The sequence below is a fragment of the Vombatus ursinus genome, unplaced genomic scaffold, assembly GCF_900497805.2.
Source record: "Vombatus ursinus unplaced genomic scaffold, bare-nosed wombat genome assembly UNPS02014832.1, whole genome shotgun sequence".
NCBI classification, from domain to species: Eukaryota; Metazoa; Chordata; class Mammalia; order Diprotodontia; family Vombatidae; genus Vombatus; species Vombatus ursinus.
Window position 1 is genome coordinate 877,720 of NW_020954610.1, and position 25,809 is coordinate 903,528.

At 36.5% G+C, this 25,809-nt stretch overlaps 1 protein-coding gene across 1 annotated transcript in view; it reads left to right on the forward strand.

Annotated features, from left to right (window-relative positions):
* The window catches only part of LOC114025963 (cytosolic carboxypeptidase 1-like), a 173,093-nt gene that overhangs the window by 138,745 nt on the left and 8,539 nt on the right, over window positions 1-25,809 (forward strand). Inside the window, 2 exon segments of the mRNA XM_027839511.1 lie at window positions 2,039-2,215; window positions 15,481-15,641. Of these exon segments, the coding sequence (XP_027695312.1) occupies window positions 2,039-2,215; window positions 15,481-15,641 (338 nt within the window).

A 25,809-nucleotide genomic window follows, 5' to 3' on the forward strand; every position in this document is an offset into this window, starting at 1 on the left:
CTTACTGAATGCTGGAAATAACATACTTGTTCTATATAGTGTACTTTTTGTTTTACGTATTTGAAAAAGTTTTACGTTTCTGATTTTACATGTCTGAGGAAGACATCAGGTTCCTATCAACATTCGGTAGGAATTTAGTGTTTTGTTACAACCTCCATCCTATGTTATATGTAGTTGCTTAATAAGTCTTTGTTAAATGAACTAGGTTTTTGTGGTCTCAATCCTCAGTTTGACACTGAAGATCCTCCATAATCTGGTTCCCATTTATATTTCCAGTCTTATTTCATATTGTTCGCCTTCATTCTCTCAAATCGAAATCAACTGCTCACATTTCCATATATATAGGACATCTCCTGTCTCTCTACCTTTGCATGTGCTGGAATGCATTCCTTCCTCACTGCTACCTTATAGAATTCTCAGTGTCCTTCAAATTAGGAGCTCTTAACCCCTTTGTATGTACAGATTTCAAGGTGTATGTGAACTTGGATGGGAAAAAATTATTTCCTTATTTCAATATAATTGGTTTCCTTTGTAAGCCTATATATTTTATCTTGAGCATTTAAAACCATGATTCTGAGAAGGAGTCCATAGGCTCTACCAGACTGTCCAAGGGTTCTGTTAGAAAAAAGGTAAAGTAAAGAACAGCTCACGTGCTAGTTCTTACATAAGGCCTTCCTTGACATCCTCTTCCAATCAACTTTTGCCTTCTTGAAATCACCTTCTGCATGCTTTTTATTTATATAGATGTTTATATCATCTCTTACCGGTAGAATACAAAGCCTGTAAGGGCAGAAACAGTTTCATTTTTGTCTTTGAATCCCCAGTGCCTAGTAAAGTGTTTTGTACATAGTAGATGCTAAATAAATGTTTGTTGAATTGAATCAAATCTATAATTGCTAAGAAGTATTAGGGATATATTACTGAAAAAGGTAACTTATTGGTACTCCTCACCTATTCTGAACCATTATTCTTCCTTTGGGTCTACTTTTCCCTTTTCCTCAGCAATTAGTCTGCTATGGAATAAATATTATGATTGATTAGCAGTATACATCAACAGGTCATCCATATCTCCATTCTCATCTTTGCCAGGGCCTATGCAACAAATAGAACTCAGACAAAATGAAGAATCATGAAGGAGTAAGGGTGACTGTAAATAAATATTCCAAACCAGGAACTGGAAATCCTTTCATTAGCTCTTGCACTGATTTCAGTTACCCTTTTTTGTTTAAGGGTAGTAAAGAGAACGGTGAACTATATTAGTTTTTTTTTTTTTTAGGCAATTGGGGTTAAGTGACTTGCCCAGGGTCACACAGCTAGTAAGTGTCAAGTGTTTGGTCTGAGGCCAGATTTGAACTCAGGTCCTCCTGACTTCAGGGCTGGTGCTCTATCCACTGTGCCACCTAGCTGCCCCTAACTTTATTAGTTTTTGATTGACCTATCCTAAAAGGTGAATTTCATTTTCTCTTTAATTTTTCTGTAATTAGTAGTGTTGAATAATTCTTTACCTTATGTAGCAATATTATTTTGCTGTGAAGGAAACGTGTAGTCTGGTAAAACTTAAATTAAAAATTGCTTCTTATTTGTATAATTCTTTCATACTTAACATCAACTCTGATATTGAAGTTATGAACTAGTTTGAATTAGAAACCTTGTCTTTGGAACTCCTAAAATTGAGGTCATAGTTGTTTACCAAAACCACAATTTGAAAAGCAGGAGGAGATATGTTGGAAAGAGCTTTGGACTCAGAGTCTGAAGACCTATCTTCAGGATTTGGCTCTGCCATGTACAAGCTCTGTGACCATGGGCAAAACTAGGAAAATAACACCTTGTATTTCCTACCTTACTGGATTGTTAGGCAAGAATTTTTAGAGTGCTATATAAGTTTAAGCTATTATTATTTGAGCAGCTTCTGAGTATTTTCTGCAGAAAATCCAGAATTCTAAGTGTGGCAGTTGAGGAATTATGGGGCAGATAGGAGCTAAACTAATCATTGTAATTGCATTTAATTTTGAAAAATGCTGCTAATTTTCTTTCTCAGACTTTGCCCAAGATATTGAGCCATACTGCCCCAGCATTCTGCATGAGCAGCTGCAGCTTTGTAGTAGAAAAGTCCAAACAATCTACAGCCCGTGTTGTTGTATGGAGGGAAATAGGAGTACAGAGAAGCTACACCATGGAGAGCACATTATGTGGCTGTGATCAAGGAAAATACAAGGTAAATCCTTCTAGTAAAATCAAAGCTTCCTTATTGAAAGTTTTCCATTTGATAGATAATTGAAAAGACTATTCTCATTCTAGAAGACTTTCTTTTTCTTTTAAAGCAAATCCTATGTTTAATTTTGTACCATAGCACTTTTTTTAAGCGTCAACAAGATCTGTTCTTAAATATTAACTCATTTCCCCCAAAAACACAAGCACATTTATCAGGTGATAAATCCAGATAAAGCTAATCTATAAATCTAGTTCTGCCTTTAGGATGAAATTAAATAACTTCTTGTCTTCCATTGTAGTTTCGTTATTGTCTTAGTTCCTTTAAATTTGTGATTTGGGTAAGTGTTTTAAGGCTCACTTCTAGTTGGTAATTAGTAACTTAAGGTGAATTTTCTTTTTTAATATAAATTTTATTGATATCTTTTGTTTGTACAGTGGCTAAATTTCCCTTGCATCCCTCCTCTTTTCCCTCTCAGAGAACAATCTTTCAAACTTAAAAGACATTTTTTAAAAAGAAAGGAGAAAAGAAAAAAAGATCAGCAAAACTGATCAATATAATGAAAAATCAGAAAATATATGCAATATTCCACTCTTGTGGACCCTCACCTCTGCAAAGAAATGAGAGAAGTAGTCTTCTCACATCTCTTCTATGGGACTAAGGTTTTTCTTTGTAATTTTACACATTTATTTTAGTTTGTTTTGTGATGGTTGTTTTTTTTTTTAAAATTTACATTGTTGTAGTCACTGTGTGTATTGTTTTCTTGACTGTGCTTACCTCACTCTACCCCAATTCATGTTAGCCTTTCCATGCCTCTCTCTGTTCATCATTATCATTGTTTCTGACAGCACAGTAATATTCCATTACATTCATGGCACCACATTTTGTTTAGCCATGCCTCAAATGATGGGCATATATTTTGTTTCCAGTTCTTTGCTAATAGAAAAAAAATGATCCTATAAATATTTTGGTGTATGTGGAACCTTTTTATCAGTGGCCTCCTTGGGGTTCATGCCTACCAATGGAGTCTGTAGGTCTAATGATTTGAATGTTTTAATCACTTTATTTGCTTAATTCCAAATGCCTTTCTAGTTCATGTTAATTCATAGTTCCACGCACAATAAATTAGTTTGCCTTACTCTACAACTTGCCAGCATTGAATATTTACATCTTTTGTCATCTTTGTCAATTTGCCAACCTCAGAGTTGTTTTGCTGTGTGTTTCTATTAATATTAGTGATTTAGACATATATTTCTCTTAATGATTTTTTATATCTTTTATACCAAACCATTATCTGGAAAATTTGATAGCAAGATTTCCCCCCTACTTTTTAGTGCCATAGTCTTTGATATTTAGGTCACAGATCCATTTGAATTTATTTTAGAATATGGTATAAAATTTTGGTCTAGGCCTTATTTTTGCCAGATTTATTTCCAGGTTAACAGTACATTTTCAATGGAAACTTTTTTTTCTACTGTCTTCATATATTAGATGTAGGAATAGAATTATGGATAGAATTATAGTATTTTAGAACAGAAGTCACCTTAGAAATCAGGTCCAATTCCCTCATCTTTTAGATGAAGGAATATGCTCATGGAGGAGGTAAGATAACTTCCCATGGTTTCATAATTCTTATTGCTTAAATAATTAAATAAAAATATTGTGTTAACGAAGCCAAAATAATCATTGTCACTCTGTAATAAACTGGAAAGCATGTAAAGATTTTTCAGTGAGACTCATCCTTCCAGGGCTTGTTGAATGGAAACTTAGTGGCAGAGCAGGAACTAGAATCCAAGACTTCTGATTCAATCAAGAGTTCTTTCCACTCCATTATGTTGCCTCCTGGTCTCTCTGTACTATAGTATAATATAAACATATTTGTAGTATGTTACTGTGTGTGGTAATGCATATTTATGGGTATGTTTTATTGTAGTAATGTACACATGATTTTTATTAACAACTACCTAGATCTTAATGTATGTGATGTATTAAGGCTTTTAAAAAAAATAATAAAGTGCTTACCACTATCATCATAGTCATCTTGCTTTGATAATCCTATCCATTGTGGGTTTTCTGATTACTTTCATAATTTCCCATTAGCAGTAAGGACATTTAAAAATTAGAGATATTTAAGATACATGACAGAAGTAATTTTTAAAAGTTCAAAGTGACTTCAAAGATATAAATATGAAATTTTTATATATAGCAAATAGGACAATTAGATGAAAAATTAGATAACCTGGATATTTGTATTCCTTGCTTTGTTTCTGAAAGATCATAGCATGTTGTATAAATTATTTTGTTGAGCCTTTTTCTCCGCAGGAAAAAGGGATAATGAATTTGCTATTTAAACCTTTTTGTAAGCCTAAGATAAAAGATTATTACAAATATGCACTAGTGAAAAGCCTAATAGCCTCCTCATTGTTTAAGATTAAAAAATAAAATTTTTTAATATGTGTCTAAAAATGTTAAGTGTTGATGGAGCCAAATCTTAAAGTGCAATAAATTAGAAAGCGTGCAAAGATTTAGTAATGAGACTCATGCTTTTTGGGCCAGTTGAAAGGGAACTTTAATGAATAGTATATTATGTTGAACAACCTTTTTATTGGCAGTTTTCCCAGTTTGTCCTTCTTCTAGCTACCTCAAAATAATGGGGAGGGACCTTTTAAGATATAGGTTTTGTGGAAACAGGCTCTTCATAAATCATTGTTAGGAACTACAAATAAGGACCATAGACACTGTAGGAAAAAAGGTAGCTTAAGAAAATGTCTGCTTTAAAATTCGTCCATGAAGGAATGGGAAAAGGGAGGTTCTGCTTCAGTATTCTTTGAAGACATCTATATTATATGGGAGTGCTGTGGTGCCCTAACTGGGAATCACAAGAAAATAACCATTATTTAAAATACAAAGTTACAATTTACATGCCACTTTCTTTAAAAGTTATTTTTATTTTTAATAGTTCTATAAATATTTTAATAACATAATAACATACTTGATTAACACAGAGTTCCCTTTTAGATGTTTGGATTAGTATATTATAAATAGATTAAAAAATCTTGAGTAAAAGTATGTGACTAAATCTTTCAATAGGTAAGATTTAAGTTTTGGTAAGAAATTTCATGATATGAATTTATCCATATGTGTAGCATTTCTAACTCATTAATGTTAAAAACCTAAAAGAGGCTAATAAAATTGTAAGAAGTAGTCATGCTTTTACCCTTGAAAATGTTTTTATTTTGCTTTTAAGCTATAAAATGTACTTCATTTTTAATTACTATAACTTAATTCAGAAATAGACCATAGAATTTCTGAAACATTTTAAGTTAAGATGGAAAATGAATGGTTTAATGAAGGCATTTAGATAGATTTGTATAGGCCTTTTGCATAATGTCCAAAAGTTCTATTTAAACAAGATTGATTACAATAAAGCATGTGCTTTCTGGATAAGTAATATTCTATGATTCATTCCCTTGAGCCTTAAGTCAGAGCTGTGTACTTTAGGAATATAGTTGGCCTGGCCAATATAAAGTTGTTTGAGGGTATTTTCTCTCTAATTGATATCTGCCAGTCAACAAACACTTAATAAGCACCTACAATGTACCACACACTGTGCTGTGTGCTAGGGATACAAAGAAAGGGAAAAGACAATACCTGCCCTTGAGGGGCTAACAATCTAATGGAGAATAAAACATGCAAACAACTATGTAAAAACAAGCTATATAAAGGATAAATAGGAAATCATCACTAGAGCATAAGAATGAATGGTTGGAAAAGGCTTCCTATAGAATGTAGGATTTTAGCTGTGACTTGAAGGAAGCCAAGAGGCAAAGATGAGGAGGGAGGGCATTCCAGGAATGAGGATTAGTCAGTGAAAATGAGTCAGGAGAGTTTAGGACACATTAAGTTTAAAATGTCTTCTTCAAGGAAGAGCAGGAAGACCCATGTCATTCAATTGGAAAGTGCGTAGGGGAATGTAAGATAAAAGAAGACTGGAAAGATGGGAGGGCCTAAGTTATGAAGGGCTTTGAATGCTGAGCAAGGGGTTTTATATTTGATCATGGAAGTGATAGTTAACCACTGGAGTTTGAGTAAGGGGCTTACATGGTCCGACCTGTGCTGTAAGAAAATCAATTTGGTGGTTGGTTGAAGGTTGAACTAGTGTGGGGAGAGGGTCTGCCTACTGTAGGCAGACCAATCAGCACATTATTGCAAAAATCCAGATATGAGGTGATAAGAGCTGTATCAGGGAGGTAGAAGTATCAGAGGATGGGGGCCTAGTTGAGAGATGTCATAAAGGTAAAATCAACACTTGATTGGAAATGAGGGTGAGAGTGGGGATTCAAGGATGATACCCACATCGTGTGAGCCTGGGAGGGTGCTCTTGATAGTAACAGGGAATTTTGGAAGGGGGAAGGGTTTGGGGGAAAAAGATGATTTCAGTTTGGGACATGTTAAGTTTAAGTTGTCTGTAGGACATATGGTTCGTGATGTCTAGTAGGCAGCTGTAGATACAAGATTAGAGGTCAGCAATGTGATTAGGGCTAAATAAGTAGATTTGAGAGTCATCAACATGGAGATGATAATTGAATCCATGGGAGCTGATGAGATCATCAAGCAAAATAGTATATAGAGAGAAGTGGGTCCATGACAGAATGCTGTGCAACACCCAAGGTTATTGAACATGATCTGGATGAAAATCCAGCAAAGGACATTGAGAAGGAGCAGTCAGATAGGTTGGAAGACAACCAGGAAAGACTAGTACCTGAAAACCTGGAGAAGAGAATATCAAGGAGAAAAAGGTGATTGACAGTGTCAGAAGCTTTAGAGAGATCAAGAAGAATGAGGATTGAGAAAAGGCCATTGGATTTGGCAATTAAGAGAGAATAGTTTTATGTTGAATGATGAGGTCAGGAGCCAGACTGTAGAGAGTTAAAAAGAGAGTGAGAGAAGAAGAGCAGGCATCTATTATAGTTAACCTTCTCAAGGACTTTAGTCACAAGAGGCATGAGGGATATGGATTGACCAAGTGAAGATTTTTTGAGGGTGAAGGAGACATAGGCATCTTTGTAGGCAATAGACAGGGGAGAAATTGAAGATGAGTTAGAGTGGGATGATAGAGGGAGCAATTTGCTGGAGGAGAAGAGATGGAATGAAATCACTTGTGCATGTAGAGGGGCTGACCTTGGCAAGGAAAAGGGCAACCTCATCATTAGATAGGCGTAAAAGAGACAGAAGATAGTGGCAGAAATCATCTGAGTGATGTGAGATGAGGAGGGGAGAAGAAAGAGCTTTTAATGAATGGCCTCATTTTTTCTGTAAAAGATGTGGCTAGGTTTTTAGCTAAGAGGTTTGTGGGAGAAGTAGCTATGGGAGTTTTGAAAAAGGGTGAAGAGATTTGGAAGCTGTTATGGTGAATGGAATAGTGAGTTAATGAGGGAGGTAGTAAAGGATTTCTTCGTAGCAGTGAAGGCCTAGTTAAAGTTCTGTAATATACATTTGTAGTGAACTCATTTAGTATGATTACATGGTTTTCTCCACCTTCATTCAGCAACGTGTACATAGTAATGAAGGCAGCAGATGGTGGGAATGATCCATTTGCAACTTCTTTGGGTAATGTTACTTAAAGAAGTTGCCTGCAACATCCACTGGGCTAAGTTTAGATAAGCATTTTCATAATGAGGATAATGAGGAAAGCATAACTGTTGATTTTCTTTTAATTTGCATAAATTTATTTTTAGTATGTTGTTCAACTTATTTTTTATTTTTTTATTTATTTTAAACTTAAATACAGAAGAAGAAAAAAAAGAACATGTCCATGTGCACAGCAGAACATACGAGAGGATTCAATATAAAACAAATTTCCATTTCATGAAAACCTATGTAATAAATCCTATGCATTGTTTTCAAAGCAGCCTAGCTTTTTTGTGCTTCCTTCTTTGCTGTGCACTTTTTATTTTATTTTTTCTCTCTTCTCTTCTCCCCCTTACCAGAGAAGGCTACAATTAAATGCAAATATATATACATATACATACATATCTATGAACACACAAGACATATATACACACACACGTGTATACACAGACATATATACACATATACACACGTGTATATATGTATATGTATGTATGTGTGTGTATATATATATATGTATATATGTATGTATGACTGTACTATGTGTATTTCTAGTTGTCAGTTCTTTCTCTGGAGGTGGATAGCATCTTCCTTCATAGATATAAATCTTTCCAGTTGAATTCAGATTTTTAATCCATTCTGCTGTTTCCATTTTATGGGTAAATTCATCCCATTCACATTCTAAGTTAGAGTTATTTGCATATTTCCCTCCATCCTTTTTTTCCTCACTATCCTTCTTCCCTATTTACCCTGTCACTCCTTACTAGTCTAATTTTCTTCTACCTACCACCTTACTCTCCCATTCCTTAATCAGCCCACTTCTCTTGAGTCCACCCTTTATCCTCTCCCCCACTTTCCACATTAGTCTGCCTACGTTAAGAATTTCCCTTATCCCTTACTCTTCTCTTAATTCTTAATCTATACAGCCGTCTAAAAGTCCCTCCCTTATCTTATAACCATAACCCATTTCTAATATAGGAGTCCAACACTACCAGCCCTCCACCCCTACTTGCTTCTTCTGTGTCAGTTCTTCCTTTCATGCCTCATTTGTAAGAGATAATTACTCCCTTTTATCTCTCCCTATTCAGTTTTACTTTTTAGTTTACTTTTATACCCCATCATACACAGCCCAAACTTTAATTTCAAATTATCCAAATAATGATGACAGTCATAAGAGTACTGATAACATTTTCACATATAAGAAATAAACAATTTGATCTTATTAAGTCCCTTAAAATTGGTCTTTAATGTTTACATTTCTTCTGGATCTTATGTCAAATTTTTCATTAGATTCTGCTCTTTTTATCACAAATACTTGAAATTCTTTTAATTCATTACATGTCCTTTTTTTCCATTCAGGATTATAGTTAATTTTTCTGGGTAAGTTACCCTTGGTTGTAACCCCAGCTCTTTTGCTCTGCAAAATAGAATATTCCAAGACTTAGGATCCTCCATTGTAGAAGCTACTAGGTCTTGTGTAATCCTGATTGTGACTCCGTGATATTTAAATTGGTTTTTTTCTTTTTGTTTGCAATATTTTCTTCTTAACCTGGGAGCTTTTAAATTTGGCTGTAATATTCTTATAAGTTTTCCTCCTGGGATCTCTTTTAGGTGGTGATTGGTGGCTTTCTTCTATTTCAGCTTTGCCTTCTTTTTCTAGAACTTCAGGGCAATTTTCCTTAATAATTTTTTGTAATATTGTTTCAAGATTTTCATTTTGATCGTATCTTTCAGGTAGTCCAACAATTCTTATATTGTCTCTCCTTGATCTCTTCTGTAGATCAGTTGTTTTTCTGATGGAATGTTTCACATTTTCTTCTGTTTTTTTTTCATTCTTTTGATTTTGTTTTATTATTTCTTGGTGTCTCATAATGTCCTTAGCTTTCCTTTTTCCAGTTTTAGTTTTCAAGGAATTACTTTCTTCCTAAAGTTTTTGATTCTCCTTTTTAGTTGGTTAATTTTCTTTTCATAATTTTCTTGGATTGCTCTTATTTTTTTCCCTAATTTTTCCTCGATCTCTCTTATTTTTAAAGTCCTTTTAAAGTTCTTCCAGGAACTCTTTTTGGGTTTGTGATCATTTGACGTTTCTCATGGAAAAAGGAGTGGCTTTTTTTTAAGTTCCACTGTCTTCCTCTGAATATGAACCCAGATCTTCTCTATCCCAATAATAGATATCTGTGGTTGGGTTCTTTCTCCTTTGCTTGCTCATTTTTATTTTGTTTTATTTTATTTTTAGCAGCTTATTATTATACTGATTCTAGTCCTAAGGTGTGGGGAATGATGCCCCAGGTGTCAGGTCCTTCTTACTCTTATTTCCCCCACAACTGCAGCTCAGGTCCATGTCTGGTCAGCACAACTGTGCTTGGCATCTCTTGACAGTGGAAGGTCCTTTAATCTTCTATTTAGCCATCAGAACTTTACAGTATCCATGAGGTGAAAGTTCCTGAGGTCGAGGCTGCCTCCCAAACCAGCTTCCCCTAGTGCTTCTTGCTTGTTGATTCCCCCAGAGTTGGCTTGGAGGTGTTTGCACTTTACTCAGGCTAAATCTTCATCCCTGGAGGTGGGATCTTTCCTGGGGTTTTCTCAAGTTATCTTAGGAGGACAACTGCTTTACCTTGACTTTTGTCAATTTCTACTGCTCCACATTCACTCTGAGTCCATGTTCTGTCTTTTTTTGTGGAAGAAATTTGGAGAGCCTAAAGTTTTCTGACCTACTCTACCATCTTCCCAGGATCCTCTCTTCAACTACATCTTATTGTCTTATTTCTTGCCTCAGTTGAGAACATCTGGTTTTTTTCACAGAATTTTAATGGGTCTATAATCTCATTGATACAGGTACTTTCTCAAAGAGCTCAGATTACCTCCACACCTTTCCATCCTCTGCAATTCTAGTCCATATTTTCACATTAGTCATGTTGTAAAGAAGAATTAGAACGAATAGGAGACCATAAGAAAGAAGAAACAGGGGGCAGAGCCAAGATGGCGGAGGGAAAGCAGTGACTCATTTGAGCTCTCCCCCCAAACCCTTCCAAAAACCTATAAAAAATGGCTCTAAAAAAATTCTAAAGCAGAAGAACCCACAAAAAGACAGAGTGAAACAAATTTCCAGCCAAAGACAGCCTGGATGGTTGATCAGAAAAGTATATCGCACCAGTGGGGAGAGGAGCGCGGGGTGGCGTGGGCGCACAGGCTGCAGTGACCCTGGAGCAGGCCTCAGAGGACTGAATCGCAGGCAGCTGTGGTGGATTCCAGACTTCTCAACCCATGAATGCCAAAAACAACTTAGAAGGTCAGTGAGAAAAGTCTGTGACTGTGGTGAGAGAAGGAGCTAGGTCTCAGCCGCCCCCGGGGTCATGGCTGTTTCCTGAGCTTCCGGCCCACAGACTGAGGGGGATTCTAGTGGCTGATCAGAGGGGGATTGCAGGGATCTCTTTGCCAGTGCTGAGGCAGGAATCTCTTCCTTTGCCTGTGCTTGGATCTGGGTCACAGTTCTGAGGGGCAGTCCTGGGGCAAGGAGGAGTGCTGGTGTGGTGGAGCTTGTTGTGGCTGTGGAGAGGAAACACCTCACCCCTTATCATAGCACCTTGGAAGAACTGAAAAATTTCAGGTCCCTAGAAGTATCTCTGAGCACAGCTACACAAAACCCCTGAAGCTTGGGACAGTACATTCTCCACATTTGAAACAGACTTTTACCTTAACGAAGAGTTTAAAACTCAAGTAATTGGCCGGAATCATGAGTAAGCAGCGCAAAAGCAGTCAAACTATATTATCTTACTTTGGTGACAAAGAAGATCAAAACATACAACCAGAAGAAGACAACGAAGCCAAAGCTCCTAAATCCGCTTGCCTCCAAGAAGAATATGAATCAGTCCCAGGCCTTGGAAGAACTCAAAAGGGATTTTGAGAAGCAAGTAAGAGAAGTAGAGGAAAAACTGAGAGTTTTGCAAGAAAATCATGAAAAACAAGTCAACAGCTTGCTAAAGGAGACCCCCCAAAAAAATACTGAAGAAAATAACACTTTAAAAAATAGACTAACCCAAATGGCAAAAGAGGTCCAAAAAGCCAGTGAGGAGAAGAATGCCCTAAAAAGCAAAATTGGCCAAATGGAAAAGGAAGTCCAAAAGATTACTGAAGAAAATACTTCCTTAAAAATTAGAATAGAGCAAGTGGAAGCTAGTGATTTTATGAGAAATCAAGACACTGTAAAACAAATTCAAAAGAATTAAGAATTAGAAAACAATGTGAAATATCTCATTGGAAAAACAACTGACCTGGAAAATAGATCCAGGAGAGAGAATTTAAAAATTATTGGACTATCTGAAAGCCCTGATCAAAAGAAGAGCCTAGACATCATCTTTCAAGAAATTATCAAGGAAAACTGCCCTGATATTTTAGAACCAGAGGGCAAAATAGAAATGGAAAGAATCCACCGATCTCCTCCTGAAAGAGATCCCCAAAGGAAAACTCCTAGGAATATTGTAGCCAAATTCCAGAGTTCCCAGGTCAAGGAGAGAATATTACAAGCAGCCAGAAAGAAGCAATTCAAGTATTGTGGAAACACAATCAGGATAACACAAGATTTAGCTGCTTCTACATTAAGGGACCAGAGGGCATGGAATATAATATTCCAGAGGACAAAGGAGATAGGATTACAACCAAGAATCACCTACCCAGCAAAACTGAGTATAATCCTACAGGGGAAAAAAATTGTCATTCAGTGAAATAGAGGACTTTCAAGCATTCTTGATGAAAAGACCAGAGCTGAATAGAAAGTTTGACTTTCCAATACAAGACTCAAGTGGAACAGGAAGAGGTAAACAAGAAAGAGAAATCGTAAGAGATTTATTAAGGTTGAACTGTTTACATTCCTGCATGGAAAGATGATATTTGTAACTCATGAGACCTTTGTCAGTATTAGGGTAATTGGAGGGGAAAAAATTATATGTATGTATATATAGATATAGATAGATAGAGGGCACAGGGTGAGTTGAAAATGAAGAGGTCATATCTGGAGAATAAAATTAAGGAGTGAGAGAGGATTATAATAGGAGAAGGAGAAAGGGAGAGGTAGAATGGGGTAAATTATCTCACAAGAAAAAACAGAAAGAAAAGGCTCTTACAGTGGAGGGGAAACAGGGGAAGGTGAGAAGGAATGAGTGAATCTTATTCTCATAGAATTTGACTTAAGGAGGGAATAACATACACACTCAATTGGATATGGAAATCTATCTTGCCCTACAGGAAAATGGGGTGGGGAGGGGACAAGAGAGTAGGGGGATGACGGAGAGGAGGGCAGATTGGGAAAGGGGGTAATCACAAGCAAGTACTTCTGAGGAGGGTCAGGGTCAAAAGAAAGAATAGAATAAATGGGGGGGCAGAATAGGATTAAGGGAAATAGAGTTAGTTTTTCACAGCATGTCTGCTATGTGCATAACTGCACACATATAACCTATATTTAGTTGCTTGCCTTATTAGTGAGGGTGGGTGGGGAGGGAGGAAGGGAGAAAATTTGGAACCCAAAGTTTTAAAAACACATGTTAAAAAAAATGTTTTCACATGCAACTGGGAAATAAGAAATACAGGAAATGGGGTACAGAAATCCATCTTGCCCTACAGGAAAATTGAAGGGGAAGGGGATAAGAGAAGGCGGGGAGAGATAGAAGGGAAGGCAGACTAGGGGAAAGGGGGTATTCAGAATGCATGCCATCTTGCGGTGGGGGGAGGGGAGAGATGGGGTGAAAATTTGGAACTCAAAATCTTGTGGTTTATGTTGAAAACAAAAAAATAAATAAAAATTACCATAATATAAAAAAAGAAAGAAGAAACAAAACAAAACAGAAGAAAAAAAAAGAGCAAATAGTATGCTTTGATCTGCATTCAAGCTCCATAATTCTTTCCCTAGATGTACATAGCATTTTTGGAGATGGTCTTAGATCCTTGCATTACTGAGAAGAGATAAGTCTATCAAAATTAGTCATTGCTCAATGTGGCTGTTACTGGGTACAATGTTGTCCTGGTTCTCCTCCTTTTTCCATCTTTATGATCTCTTTGGGATACAGCCCTAGAAGTGCTGTTGCTCGATCAAAGGGTATGACCATTTTTATAGCCCTTTGGGCATATTTCCAAATTGCTCTCCAAAATGGCTGGATCAATTCATAACTCCACCAACAGTGTACTAATGTTCCAATTTTCCCACGTCTTCTCCAACAGTTATCATTTTCCTGTTTTGCCAATCTGATAGGTGTGATGTGGTACCCTCAGAGTTGTTTTGATTTGCATTTCTCTAATCAATAGTGATTTAGAGCATTTTTTCATATGACTATAGATGGCTTTAATTTCTTCATCTGAAAACTGCCAGTTCATATCATTTGACCTTTTATCAATTGGGGAATGATTTTTATTCTTGTAAATTTGATTCAGTTCTCTAAGTATTTGAGAAATGAGACCTTTACCAGAAACAATGGCTGTAAAAATTGTTTCCCAGATTTCTACTTTCCTTCTAATTAGTTGCATTGATTTTGTTTGTGCTATGGGCTAGAACTGAAATCTTGCTCAGTCTTGTAGTCAGAGACACACAGCTACTGTTTGCTTCTGAACTTGTTCCTTTCTCAATATATAACCTAGGGACCAATATTGCTCTTTAGCCTGGCATGTCATCCCTGTTTGCAGGTTCCCTCTTTAGTCCTGCCTCAAATATTCAACTGTGACCTAGAATGGGTTAGTGAGTGACAGAGCTGTCCAGTTGGCATCTGTTATTGTAGCCTGCACAAAGTTGAGGTCTCATTCTATGAGTTTAGGATCTCTTTCTGCCCCACTGCAGAGCTTCAGTCCTTTTTTAGTTCCTGTTCTGAAATGCTGTGTGTGGTGTGCCCTTACTCAGGCACTAGCCCCAATGTTCGCAGATTTCTCTGTCTCCCTATGCTGACCTGGGCTGGAAATATAACTTACTGTGATGTTTTTTCTTGAATTTCCAATCAGTATTCAGTCACTACATTTTCTAGATTTTTGTAGAGGAGTTGTGTGATGATGCTCAACTGTACTTTTCCTTCCACTGTATTGAGTGCACTTGGGCAGATTTGTTTTTTTAAAGGCTACCAGGAGAATGGCAGATAACTGTCCTATAATTCCGTCAAGTTTGGTTAAGGAACTTCTTCACACATCCTAAAGAAGCAAAGAAGTATAAACACTTCTTTACTTTCTGTTGGTCCTTTACCGTATCAGTTGAGCAAATCACACGTAGAGAAATAAGTAGAGAAACATGAGTAGACTTGTCCAAATTGACAGTGATGATAAATGAATCCGTGGCTGTTGTCTGAGAACCCTTTGCTCTTTTGTTATTATCATATTTCCATTAGCCTTGACTTAAGTAACTTTTTTTAAAAGCTCATGCACAATAGATATCTAAAAAAGTCTCTCAGGATAGGTAGTTTCATCTGTAGCCTACGCTGATCCTACAACATGTTGTTAATAAACATTTTAGTGCATATCTTAAATGCAATTCACAGCTCTAAATTAGTCATGTTTTTTAAAGTGATTATGCAATTCTTTTTATTTTCTATATTAAACCAGTATGAATTATAGCCAAAGGATAGCAATTATTACACCTTAACTGCATATGTATTTTTTATTTCCTCTATTAGGGTTTACAGATTGGGACACGAGAATTGGAAGAGATGGGAGCAAAGTTTTGTGTTGGTTTATTCCGATTGAAAAGACTGACATCGCCATTAGAATATAATCTGCCTAACAGCCTTCTTGAGTTTGAAAATGACTTGATTGAATCTAGCTGCAAAGTAACAAGGTAGTGTAATCCTTTTATTTTTTTTCTAAAGACTGCCAATATTTTTGTGGAGATAAAGCCATGAACATTTTCAGGATACTTTAAAATTAGGGTTGTGTTTCAAAGATCGTATAGTAAGCTTACTTGATTTTTAGACTCTGTATTAAGGACTACATTTTAGTGAAGCCTAGCTTTATATTTTTGAAAATTTTATTTCCAGGAGGGGCAACTAGGAATTCAATAGTACATAATAATTTAGATAAAACACAAACAGACATAATATTACTACAGTAATCTAACATTTGAATTGCCTTTTAAACCAGGAAGTTTATTCATTTATAGTAAGGAACTAACCTTTTATTTTTGGAATGCTTAGGTCTCTTAATGCAAATATAATAAGCATTGATTAATAGTTGACATGTATATGGTGATTTTAAAGACTGCAGAATGTTTTACTTACATTATATCTGTGCAGAGAACTGTGCTAGGTGATATAGGAGATAAAGGATTTAGATCAGATACAACCATTGTCCATACAGGGCTTACATTTCCCCAGAGTTAGAAGGTCCCAACATCAGTATGTGATATGTAATGTCACATAAGCGGTACGTTATGGTATTAAAAAGCAAGCATCTGTGTGAAGTCTAAGGGCATTACCAGTGTGGGGAATCAGGGAAGGTTTTGTGGAGGTGATGACATTTTAGTTAGGTTTTAGAGGATGGTTAGGAATTAGATGAAGAGAGGTCATTTCTGTTATAGGGGAAAGTGTGAGTAAAGTCATGGAGGTATGAGAGCACAATGTGTTTGAGGAGGTAGAAAGCTTGTCCAGGTTATCAGCAAGAACATAGAGTGTGTTGAGGAGTAATATGAGAGAAGTCTGTAAAGGATGGATGGTGCCAGGTGGTAGAGGGCCTTGAATGCATGTAAACTTTATTCAGGAGGCAGTTGAGACCCACTGTAGATTTTTGAATATGAGCAAATCTATGGCTAGGGATACATTATATGTTTTCAAGGATTGATTGGAGGGTTTGAGAGAGTAGAAGTAGGAAGACTTTTTAGGCTATTGCATTAATTCAGACAGATGGTAATGAGGGCCAGTATTAAGGTGTTTTGTGAATAAAATTTATAGGACCTCCTATCTATATATGAAAGGTGAGGTAGAGGGAATAGTTATCATAAAATTTTCCAAAAATAGCTCCAGTACTATGAACATAGGAAAGTAGAAAAGATGGCTCCATAAACGGAAATAAGGAACTACTCAATAGGAGGGAATGATCAATAGTATCAGAAGATGAACAAAGGGGAAGTAGTATGAATATTGAGAAAGGATCATTGAATTTGGCAATTAAGAAATCCTTTGAACTCTGAGGACAATTTCAGCAGAGTGATATAAGTGAAAGCCCAAATACAGGAGATTTGAATGGATAGTAAAAAAGTGAAAATATTAAGTACTGTATAGATACATTTTTCAAGAAGCTTAGCAATGAAGAGGAGAAAAGAGATGAGATGGAATAGGAGCTGAATAAATTAGAAAGGCCCACATATGACTTTTTTAGATTTTTGGAGACTTGAGTACCTTGGTAGGCAGGTGAGAATAAGCCACTTATCACAAGTGAAAATGAATGAGAGGGATTGACAGCTGGTCCTGATGAAGGTGAGAGAGAGTAGGAGGAAGTAATGATTAGACTTTATAAAGAGTAGGGATATCTCTCTCTTCTGTGACTAGAGGGACAGAAAGCTGCTGAGGTTTGAGGAATGGACCAGGTTTAAGTGAGCTCATAGTGGATGATCTTAATCTTTTTTTGTGAAGAAGGAGACTGGGCCTTCTGATAAAAGTGTGTTTGTGTCCATGGTGGGGCGGGGATGGAAGTATAATTGTTAGAGTAGAGGAGAAAAAGTTTGGAATAGTGACAGTGGGAAATGAGATTTAAAAAATCAAGAAGGGTAGAGTAAATGGACTGTTGACATTCCAGATAAAATTTATGTACTATGAGTTTGTAATGAATGAAATTTTTTTTTTAAATTGCCAGTGTTGCTTGGTAGCTTTGGCAGAAACAAGTCAGAATGTGAGACTTACCTAGGGATAAGATATTTGCAGGTTTGGAACAGTGAGAGCTTTTAGAGTAATAGCTAGTAAACCTTAGAGAGAGAAACTTTGGAGTCAAGACTGGTTAAGAAGACAAGTCATATAAGCCAGAGTGGAAGAGATGGACCAGAGGACTATGGGTGGGTTGAAGGGTTGAATGTTATGGTAAGGGTGAAGAATAGGTCCAGTGTGAGAGAGAGCTAGAAAAGTGGACGGATGGAAGATTGTCGTTAGAAAGTGGAATTTACAAGTTGTGAATTTTTTATAATGTGTGATTCTGAGAGATGGTGATAGTCACAGAGTATTCTCCTTTTGCTGTTTCCCTTTCTCACCTTTCACCTAAATCCTGATACCTGACTTTAAGTTCTGTTTTCCAAGGCTGGTCACATATGACTGTAGTGACAGTAATAGAAGGGATAGAAATAGATGGATTAGAGCTTACTTGGGTTACAAAAAATCTGCTATTCAAGTATAAGATAGGGGCTAGACAACAGCTCATTGGAAAAAGACGTGAGAGTTTTAGTTGTCCTTGTTCTATAGAAGCTGAAAAAGTCAATGCAATCTTATGCTGTATTAAGTAACAGAATATCTGGGACTATGGATGTAATATTCCTGCTCTCCTCTGCTCTGGTTAGACTATATCTTGAGTGTTGTGTTAGTTCTGGGCATCAGATTTGAGGAATGATATTTTGATGATAAGCTGGAGAAGACTAGAAGAGGATAATTCAATTCAATAGTTATTTATTAAGCACCTGTGCCAAGCAAATAGGCTACAAAAACAAAAAATAAAAATAGTTACTGCAGTTGGGGAATTTACCATTTTCGTGGCACCACTTCATCTTAAAACACAGATACAAACATATAGATCCAGAGTAGGGTGGTAAGGGGCCTCAAGTTCTTGCTATGTCAGGATTGGCTAAAGGAATTGGGAATGTTTAGCCTGGAGAAATGAAGACTTAGGAAGAATGTAATAGTGGAGTTCAAATACTCAAAGGGCTGTTACGTAGAGAAAAGATTTGATTTCTCCAGAATTAGGAGCGATGGGTTGGAGTTGCAAAGAAACAAATTTTCTTTCCCAACCAAAAATTTCCCAACCAGTAGAGCTATTTCAAAGTGGAATAGGCTACTTTGGGAAGTAGTGGACTGTACCTTATTGATGGCCTCCCCCCCCCTTCACCTCTCCTTTTCCCTTCCCCCTTTCCCCTTCCTCATTTTCCCTTTCCCTTTCTCCTTTCCCCCTTCTCTTCCTTCCTCTTTACTCTTTTTTCCCCACCTTCTCTTTCTCCTTTCCTCTTTTCTACTTCTACCCTCCCTTTTCCCCTTCCCCCATTTACTCTTCCTCCTCCATTTCTCTTTCCCTCCTCCCTTTTCCTCTTTTCCTTTCCCTTTCCTTTATTCTCCCCTTCCTTTTCCTCCTTTCCCTTTTCTCTTCCCTTTTCCCTTCACCTTCTCTTTGTGAGGTTAAGTCCACTAGAGGGTGATGTGATGACAGCCTTGAAGGTATTTAGAATGACACTCACTCTCATATGATAGACTTATACATATGATATTACTAAATACCCAGTTCTAATGTGATAAAACAGTTATCAAGATGTCCTAAAATGAATGCTATCTCAAAGAATGCTCCAGTTGCAAAATAGTAACAATAGTGCTTGAAAAGATTGTCAAGTACAATGCTACTGATGGTGTTAAACATATATTAGTAATGCAGAACCAGGGATAAAAATGGTATGGTATTGGAATGCATAACATGTAGTAAGTAATCTTCCTGCTATGTCCTACATTTATGGCAAATAACAGTCATCAATGTAAAATATAATGTTATTTTGTATCCTATCTAAGACAAGATATGGAGAGGATACAGAAACTATATATTTTTGTTTTTGTTTTTTGGGGGTGGGAGAGGCAATTGGGATTAAGTGACTTGCCAAGGATCACACAGCTTGTAAGTATCTGAGGACAGCTTTGAACTCAGGTCCTCCTGACTCCAGGGCTGATGCTTTATCTACTGCCTCATCTAGTTGCCCCAGGATACCAAAAATATTAACAAATAATTACATATTTAGGAAATGGGCTTGAGAAGAAATGTCTTAAGACATTGGGGGGTTATTTTGCCTAAAGAGTAGAATGGAAAGAGGGGCCATTTAATAATAATTACAAAAATTATGAAGGGGTATTATACATACATACATACATACCCACACCCATATGTATATATGTATATAAATGATAAACCACTGAGAAAAGGATAAGAGGAAATAGATTTAAGCAGTAAAGAGTAATTTTGATATATAAATTTTGTATAGCCTTGACTGTCTTATCTCCTGAGTCAAATAGGAGATTTGTGGGAGTGTGCTGTCCCTTTTTTTGTTCCTGGTGCCTATTTAGAATACTACTGTAATGGCATCATACGTATACTGTGAACATAACAGCATGAAGTCAAGATGGGGTGGGGTGGGGATAGGTAATGTAGAGAAGTCCAGGTGTTCTCTGCCCACAGCTTGTATTATGTCTGTGTTAGAATAGGCTTTCAAAGCAATGAAGGAACCTTTTTGACTGTTGACTGTGGAGACAGTTGGGTGATTCTCCATGTGAATCATAATAAGCTAAATTGGAATGGAAAATAAAGGAGGGAGTAATAGAACATTTACATATGTAAATTATTTGACATTTATAATGAATGCAAGTTGTGAACTAGATTATGGAAAACTAATTCAGTACTTTAGTAGGTCCATGGTCTCATTGATGTACCCTATTGATGCAAATCATAACTCATCCCTGTGTTTTCATCCTTTTCGATCCTTATCTATGCCCTCCCATAAATCCTTCATAGAGGATTTACTTAATGTACTGTTAACAGTTTGTGGGTATTTGTGCAGCACTTGGGCTGTCCATCTGTTATCACTTTATCTTGCTAGATCATTGGCCCATCTCCTTTTTCAATTATATATTTCTGAGGTGATATCCTTTATGCCATGTTTTGTATGCAAGGCATCATTGATGGTAACCTACAACCTACTTACACCCATCACATCTTATGATTCAGCCATAATTTTGATTCTTTAGAGATTATAGTATTCTATAAACCTCTGCCAAATAGCATCATCAGGAGATCTGGCATTTAAAATATGGGAGTGTGTGTGTGTGTGTGTGTGTGTGTGTGTGTGTGTGTGTGTGTGTGTATGAAGGAAGTGAAATGCAACCTGATCTTTATTTCTTGTTTAATTATGGTTCCATATTTTTGTCTATCAATGGTACCTGTTTAAGATTTTACATATGTATATGTATGTATGTATGTTTGTATATATATGTCTATATACAGATAGGTAGGTAGGTAGGTGGATGTAGAATTTCAGTGGTTTGTCCTTCAGACTGAATGTTGTAGTCTGGGCAATAAAAATATTCCGTCTATTTGTATTCCCTTGTTTATGGATTGTTAAACTAATCTCTTTTGAGTAGCCATAGATCTTATTAAGAAGGTACTATAGTATTCCAGGGCTTGATGCAAGAAACATAACGTCCTCTGCAAATGGGAGCATCTGGAGGTCTACCCCATCTATTTGGAATGAATTTTCCAGTTGGACTATGCTGAACATCCTTCATGACAGTGTCAGACAACTCTGGCAACAGCACGCCTCTTTGTTCTTTGCTTTGAATGACATTGATAATCAGGATTGTTGGACATAAATATTTCTGTGGTTGTAGCTATTAGAGGATCACATATGATTTTAATGTGTTTTGTTTACCAAGTCATTTTGGGGGGGGAGCAGTAATCAACAAATGATAAACAAAATGGGAATTTATATTTTCTATGTCACTAATTTCCCATCCTGTAATTCCCAGATTCCTGTCGTACTCTGTTACAAGGCATCTACAAATCCGTTAATAAGGAATCATACATTTATATACTCTACCCTTTCAAATGTATGTAGAGTTTATTGTGATTAATAAAAATAATGATAAAGTGCTCTATAAATGCCAGCTGTCATTACAGTTTATAAAACATTACACATACTTTGTGTCATTTAATCTTAAATACTACAGATACATAAGGCAGCTAGTTGGTGTAGTGGCCAGAAACACCTGAGTTCAATTCCATCCTGAGACTTCATCTGTAAAATGGGGATAAAAATAGGAAGACATAAATAACATCTTCCCATGGTTTAGTGATGGAGCACTTTGGCAATCACTTCCATTGAGCACTGGATGGTTGATCAGCCAGAGAGCTACATATAGCAAATAGCAAATACAGGAGGTGAGATATCATTAAAACTATCATGGAGGTGGTCTTACTCAGACTATCCAAATATATGACTGCATGTGAACTCATTGCAGAGAAAGGCTGTATCTCAACCAGAAACTTAGATGATACAAAACTTTTCAAAATATTCAAACTAAACAGCTACAACCCAATTAAAGTCACCCATGCTGTAATGTGTGTACTGAACAAGTAGTTAGGCAAGAGAAACACCATCCTACTAGAAGGACCAGCTAGCATGGACAAAAGCTTAATAGCACAAAAGATCTGTGAGTTAGTTGGTAATGTTAGATTGCTATAATCCATCCAATGTTAACTTTCCTTTCAATGATTGCTGCAATAAAAACATAATTTGGATTGAGGAGGCTGGTAACTTAGGACAACAAGTAAACCAATTCAAAGCTATCATGTCAGGACAAAGCATTAGACTAGACCAAAAAGGAAAAGGCAGCAAATCAGTTGAACCAACTCCAGTCATAATGACATCCAGTGAGGACATAACTTGTGTAAGAATCGTCTGTGAAATAAGACCTGAGCATACTGAGCCTATTAAGCATAGATGTATCAACATCAAACTCACAACAACTCTAGATGGTCGGTTCGGTATGCTCAAAGACCATGAAATACCAAACATCTTCAAAACACTCAAAGATATGGGCTACTATCTAACCATGGCCTCATATGTAGAACACTGGAATGACCTACCAACATGGCCAGAGAACTGGGAGGAGCTTAAACCTATAAAACAGAGACCAGCAACTCCTGAAACTGCGCAACAGTCAAAACAGGGATGGGAGCTAGTAAGTAACTGCAGCAGCATTGAATCTTGGTCTAGGAGATCCCAAGACAGCTTCAAAACAGGAGCTACAGAACTTTTGGGAGGATCAAATGCAATAACTTATGAAAAGGACTTTGCAAACCTTAGCCCTGTGTACATACTAGTCGTTACTATTATCCCCATTTCACAGCTAAGAACACTGAAGTGCAGAGAATTTAATTGCCAAGTGTTCTTTTAGGAGAATAACAGGAAATAAGATTGAAAAAAGGTTGAAGTCAGATTAGAGAGCCACTTGAAAGCCAGGCAGATTTGACAGATATGGATGTTTTTTTATGCAAGGTATAAGGCATGCAAAATGGTATTCTTTGAAGATAACTTGGTGATGTGTAGAATGGATGGGAGGAGGAAAATCTGATTACAGATAAACCAATTAGGAAGCTTTTGCATTTGTCTAGATGTAAAGTAAAAATCCTCTAAACTAAAGTGATGGTACTTGGAGTGGAAAGGAAAGGACAGATGTGGGAGACCTTAATCAGAAAGAATCAGTTGGATTCAGTGGCCATACATGTGTAGCTAGGGAGAAGTGAAACATGACTCCAAGGTTCTAAGCCTGGGTGAGAGGGAGACTGTTGGTTTGTAATAAAGTGAAAGGTAAGTCCTTTCACTTTTCGCTTGAATGTTTCCTCCTCTGCCTCCTTTTTTGTGAATATCTCCCTCCTGTTCTTTGCCCTAGAGAATTTCCTTTTTTCTTTCCCCTAGATTTGCCCTTAATTAAACAGCATTGGATGAATGATGCTTTTTAATTATTTATTGTATTCAGTAAAATTTTATATTCACAGACCTTATTTTTTAAAAAATGAGTTAAACTATTTATAGTTCTTTTTCTTAATTCCTCCTGCTTTCATCTCTTTCCCTTCTTCCCTCTAATTTTAGTTGACTTTTTTTTATCTGTGGGTAGCCTTCAGTGTTTTTTGATACATAACAAATAATATAATAAAATATATGTTTCATGACTATCTCATGGGAAGTAATAATTTTTATGGACATCAGTCTTCACAACATCCTTAATTAGCAGTTATCTGGCACCACAAGTACACAAATAAGTAACCTAAGATAGAGGAAATGCTAAGTGACTTGCTCAAAATGTATTTGTGCCTGTCAAGATGAGGGAACCAGGAGCTTTCACTTAGTCCAATTCTATTCCTATGAAATCACTTTGCTTGAATGAAGGATATAGTGAAGGTTTGTTTTTTCACATATTTGTTTCTCTTGAGGTATCGGTCCAAAAATACTGAGCTTGTGAAACCAGTTGTCTACTCTGATTCTTATAAAACTACTTGTGAATGTAATTATTTTGTATTTGTCTTATTAGATTCCTAATTATGTTGATGTTAGTATGTAGGACAGATTAATGATCTTCTAAATGTTTATACCTTAGGAAGTTGAATATTTAGCAAAGAATTACCATTAGCATCTTATTGCCTCAATTGCATAAAAGAAATTTGGACAATTAAAAAATAATTTAATGCAAAATAAAATTGGCATAGTTTTTATACAATCAAAATAACTATGCCTTCTGTAGATGTATAGCCAATAAGCAAAATCTGTACCATTAATCAAATTGGAGAACGTAGTTTGATTAAAATATTTATAAATGGGGCTGAGTAGTTGTGTGGAATTGTCTTTTGAATGAAGTCTGTCTGTAAATGAATTAAATTTTGTGGTCTTCGAGTAATCCCCAGGGCACTCTTTGGAAATTTACCACATAGAATTCATCATAATTTGACATGATTATGTTTATTGTCTGAGAAAAATTCTGTCTGATATAATATTGGCTCTCCATTTTACTTTTCCCCTTGGGAGGGTTGCCCCTCCAAGTCAATGATAGGGATATTGGTCAGATATCAGTAGGAGTCTGTGGTGGTCCTACAGTCATTACACTTTGCGTCATATGCCTATAATTTCTTCTTGACTCTTTTACTAAACAGCCAGTTCATTCCTTCTGTATCAGAATCACTTTACCACTTCTTGACTTCTCTTTTTTTTAAAGTTAATAGTTTTAATTCTCTATAACTTTATCCTATGGGCCTTTTACACTGGATGTTATATTATAGATATAATTGATATTATAGATACTTTTGAAGTTGCAACCTCTAATTGCTTTCTTAATGCTACTTTAGTTTTTTTAATTAATTAATTAATTAATTTTTAGTTTTCAACATTCACTTCCACAAGATTTCGAGTTCCAAATTTTCTCCCCATCTCATCCCTCCCCTACCCCAAGATGGCATGCATTCTGAATACCCCTTCCCCTAATCTGTCCTCCCTTCTATCACCCCCCCCATCCCCTTCCCCTTCTATTTTCCTGTGGGGCACGATAGATTTCTTTACCCCATTGCCTGTGTATTTTATTTCCCAGTTACATGTAAAAACAATTTTTAACATTTGTTTTTCAAAACTTTGGGTTCCAAATTCTCTCCCTTCCTCCCTCCCCAACCACCCTCATTGCGAAGGCAAGCAACTAGATACAGGTTATACATGTGTAGTCATGCAGAACACTTCCATAGTAGTCATGTTGTAAAAAACTAACTATATTTCCCTTCATCCTATCCTACCCCACCCCCTATTTATTCTATTCTCTTTTTTGACCCTGATCCTCCTCAGGAGTGTTTGCTTCTGATTACCTCCTCCTCCAATCTGCCCTCCCTTCTATCATCCCCCACTCTTATCCCCTTTCCCCATTTTCCTGTAGGGTAAGATAGATTTCCATGCCCAACTGAGTGTGTATGTTATTCCCTCCTTAAGCCAAATCCAATGAGAATAAGATTCACTGATTCCCTCTCACCTTCCCCCACTTCCCCTCCACTGTAAAAGCTTTTTCTTGTCTGTTTTATGTGAAATAATTAACCCATTCTACCTCTCCTTTTCTCCTCCCAGTATAATCCTCTCTCACCCCTTAATTTTATTTTTTAGATATCACCCCTTCATCTTTAATTCACCCTGTGCCATCTATCTGTCTGTCTATCTATCTATCTATCTATCTATCTATCTATCTATCTATCTATCT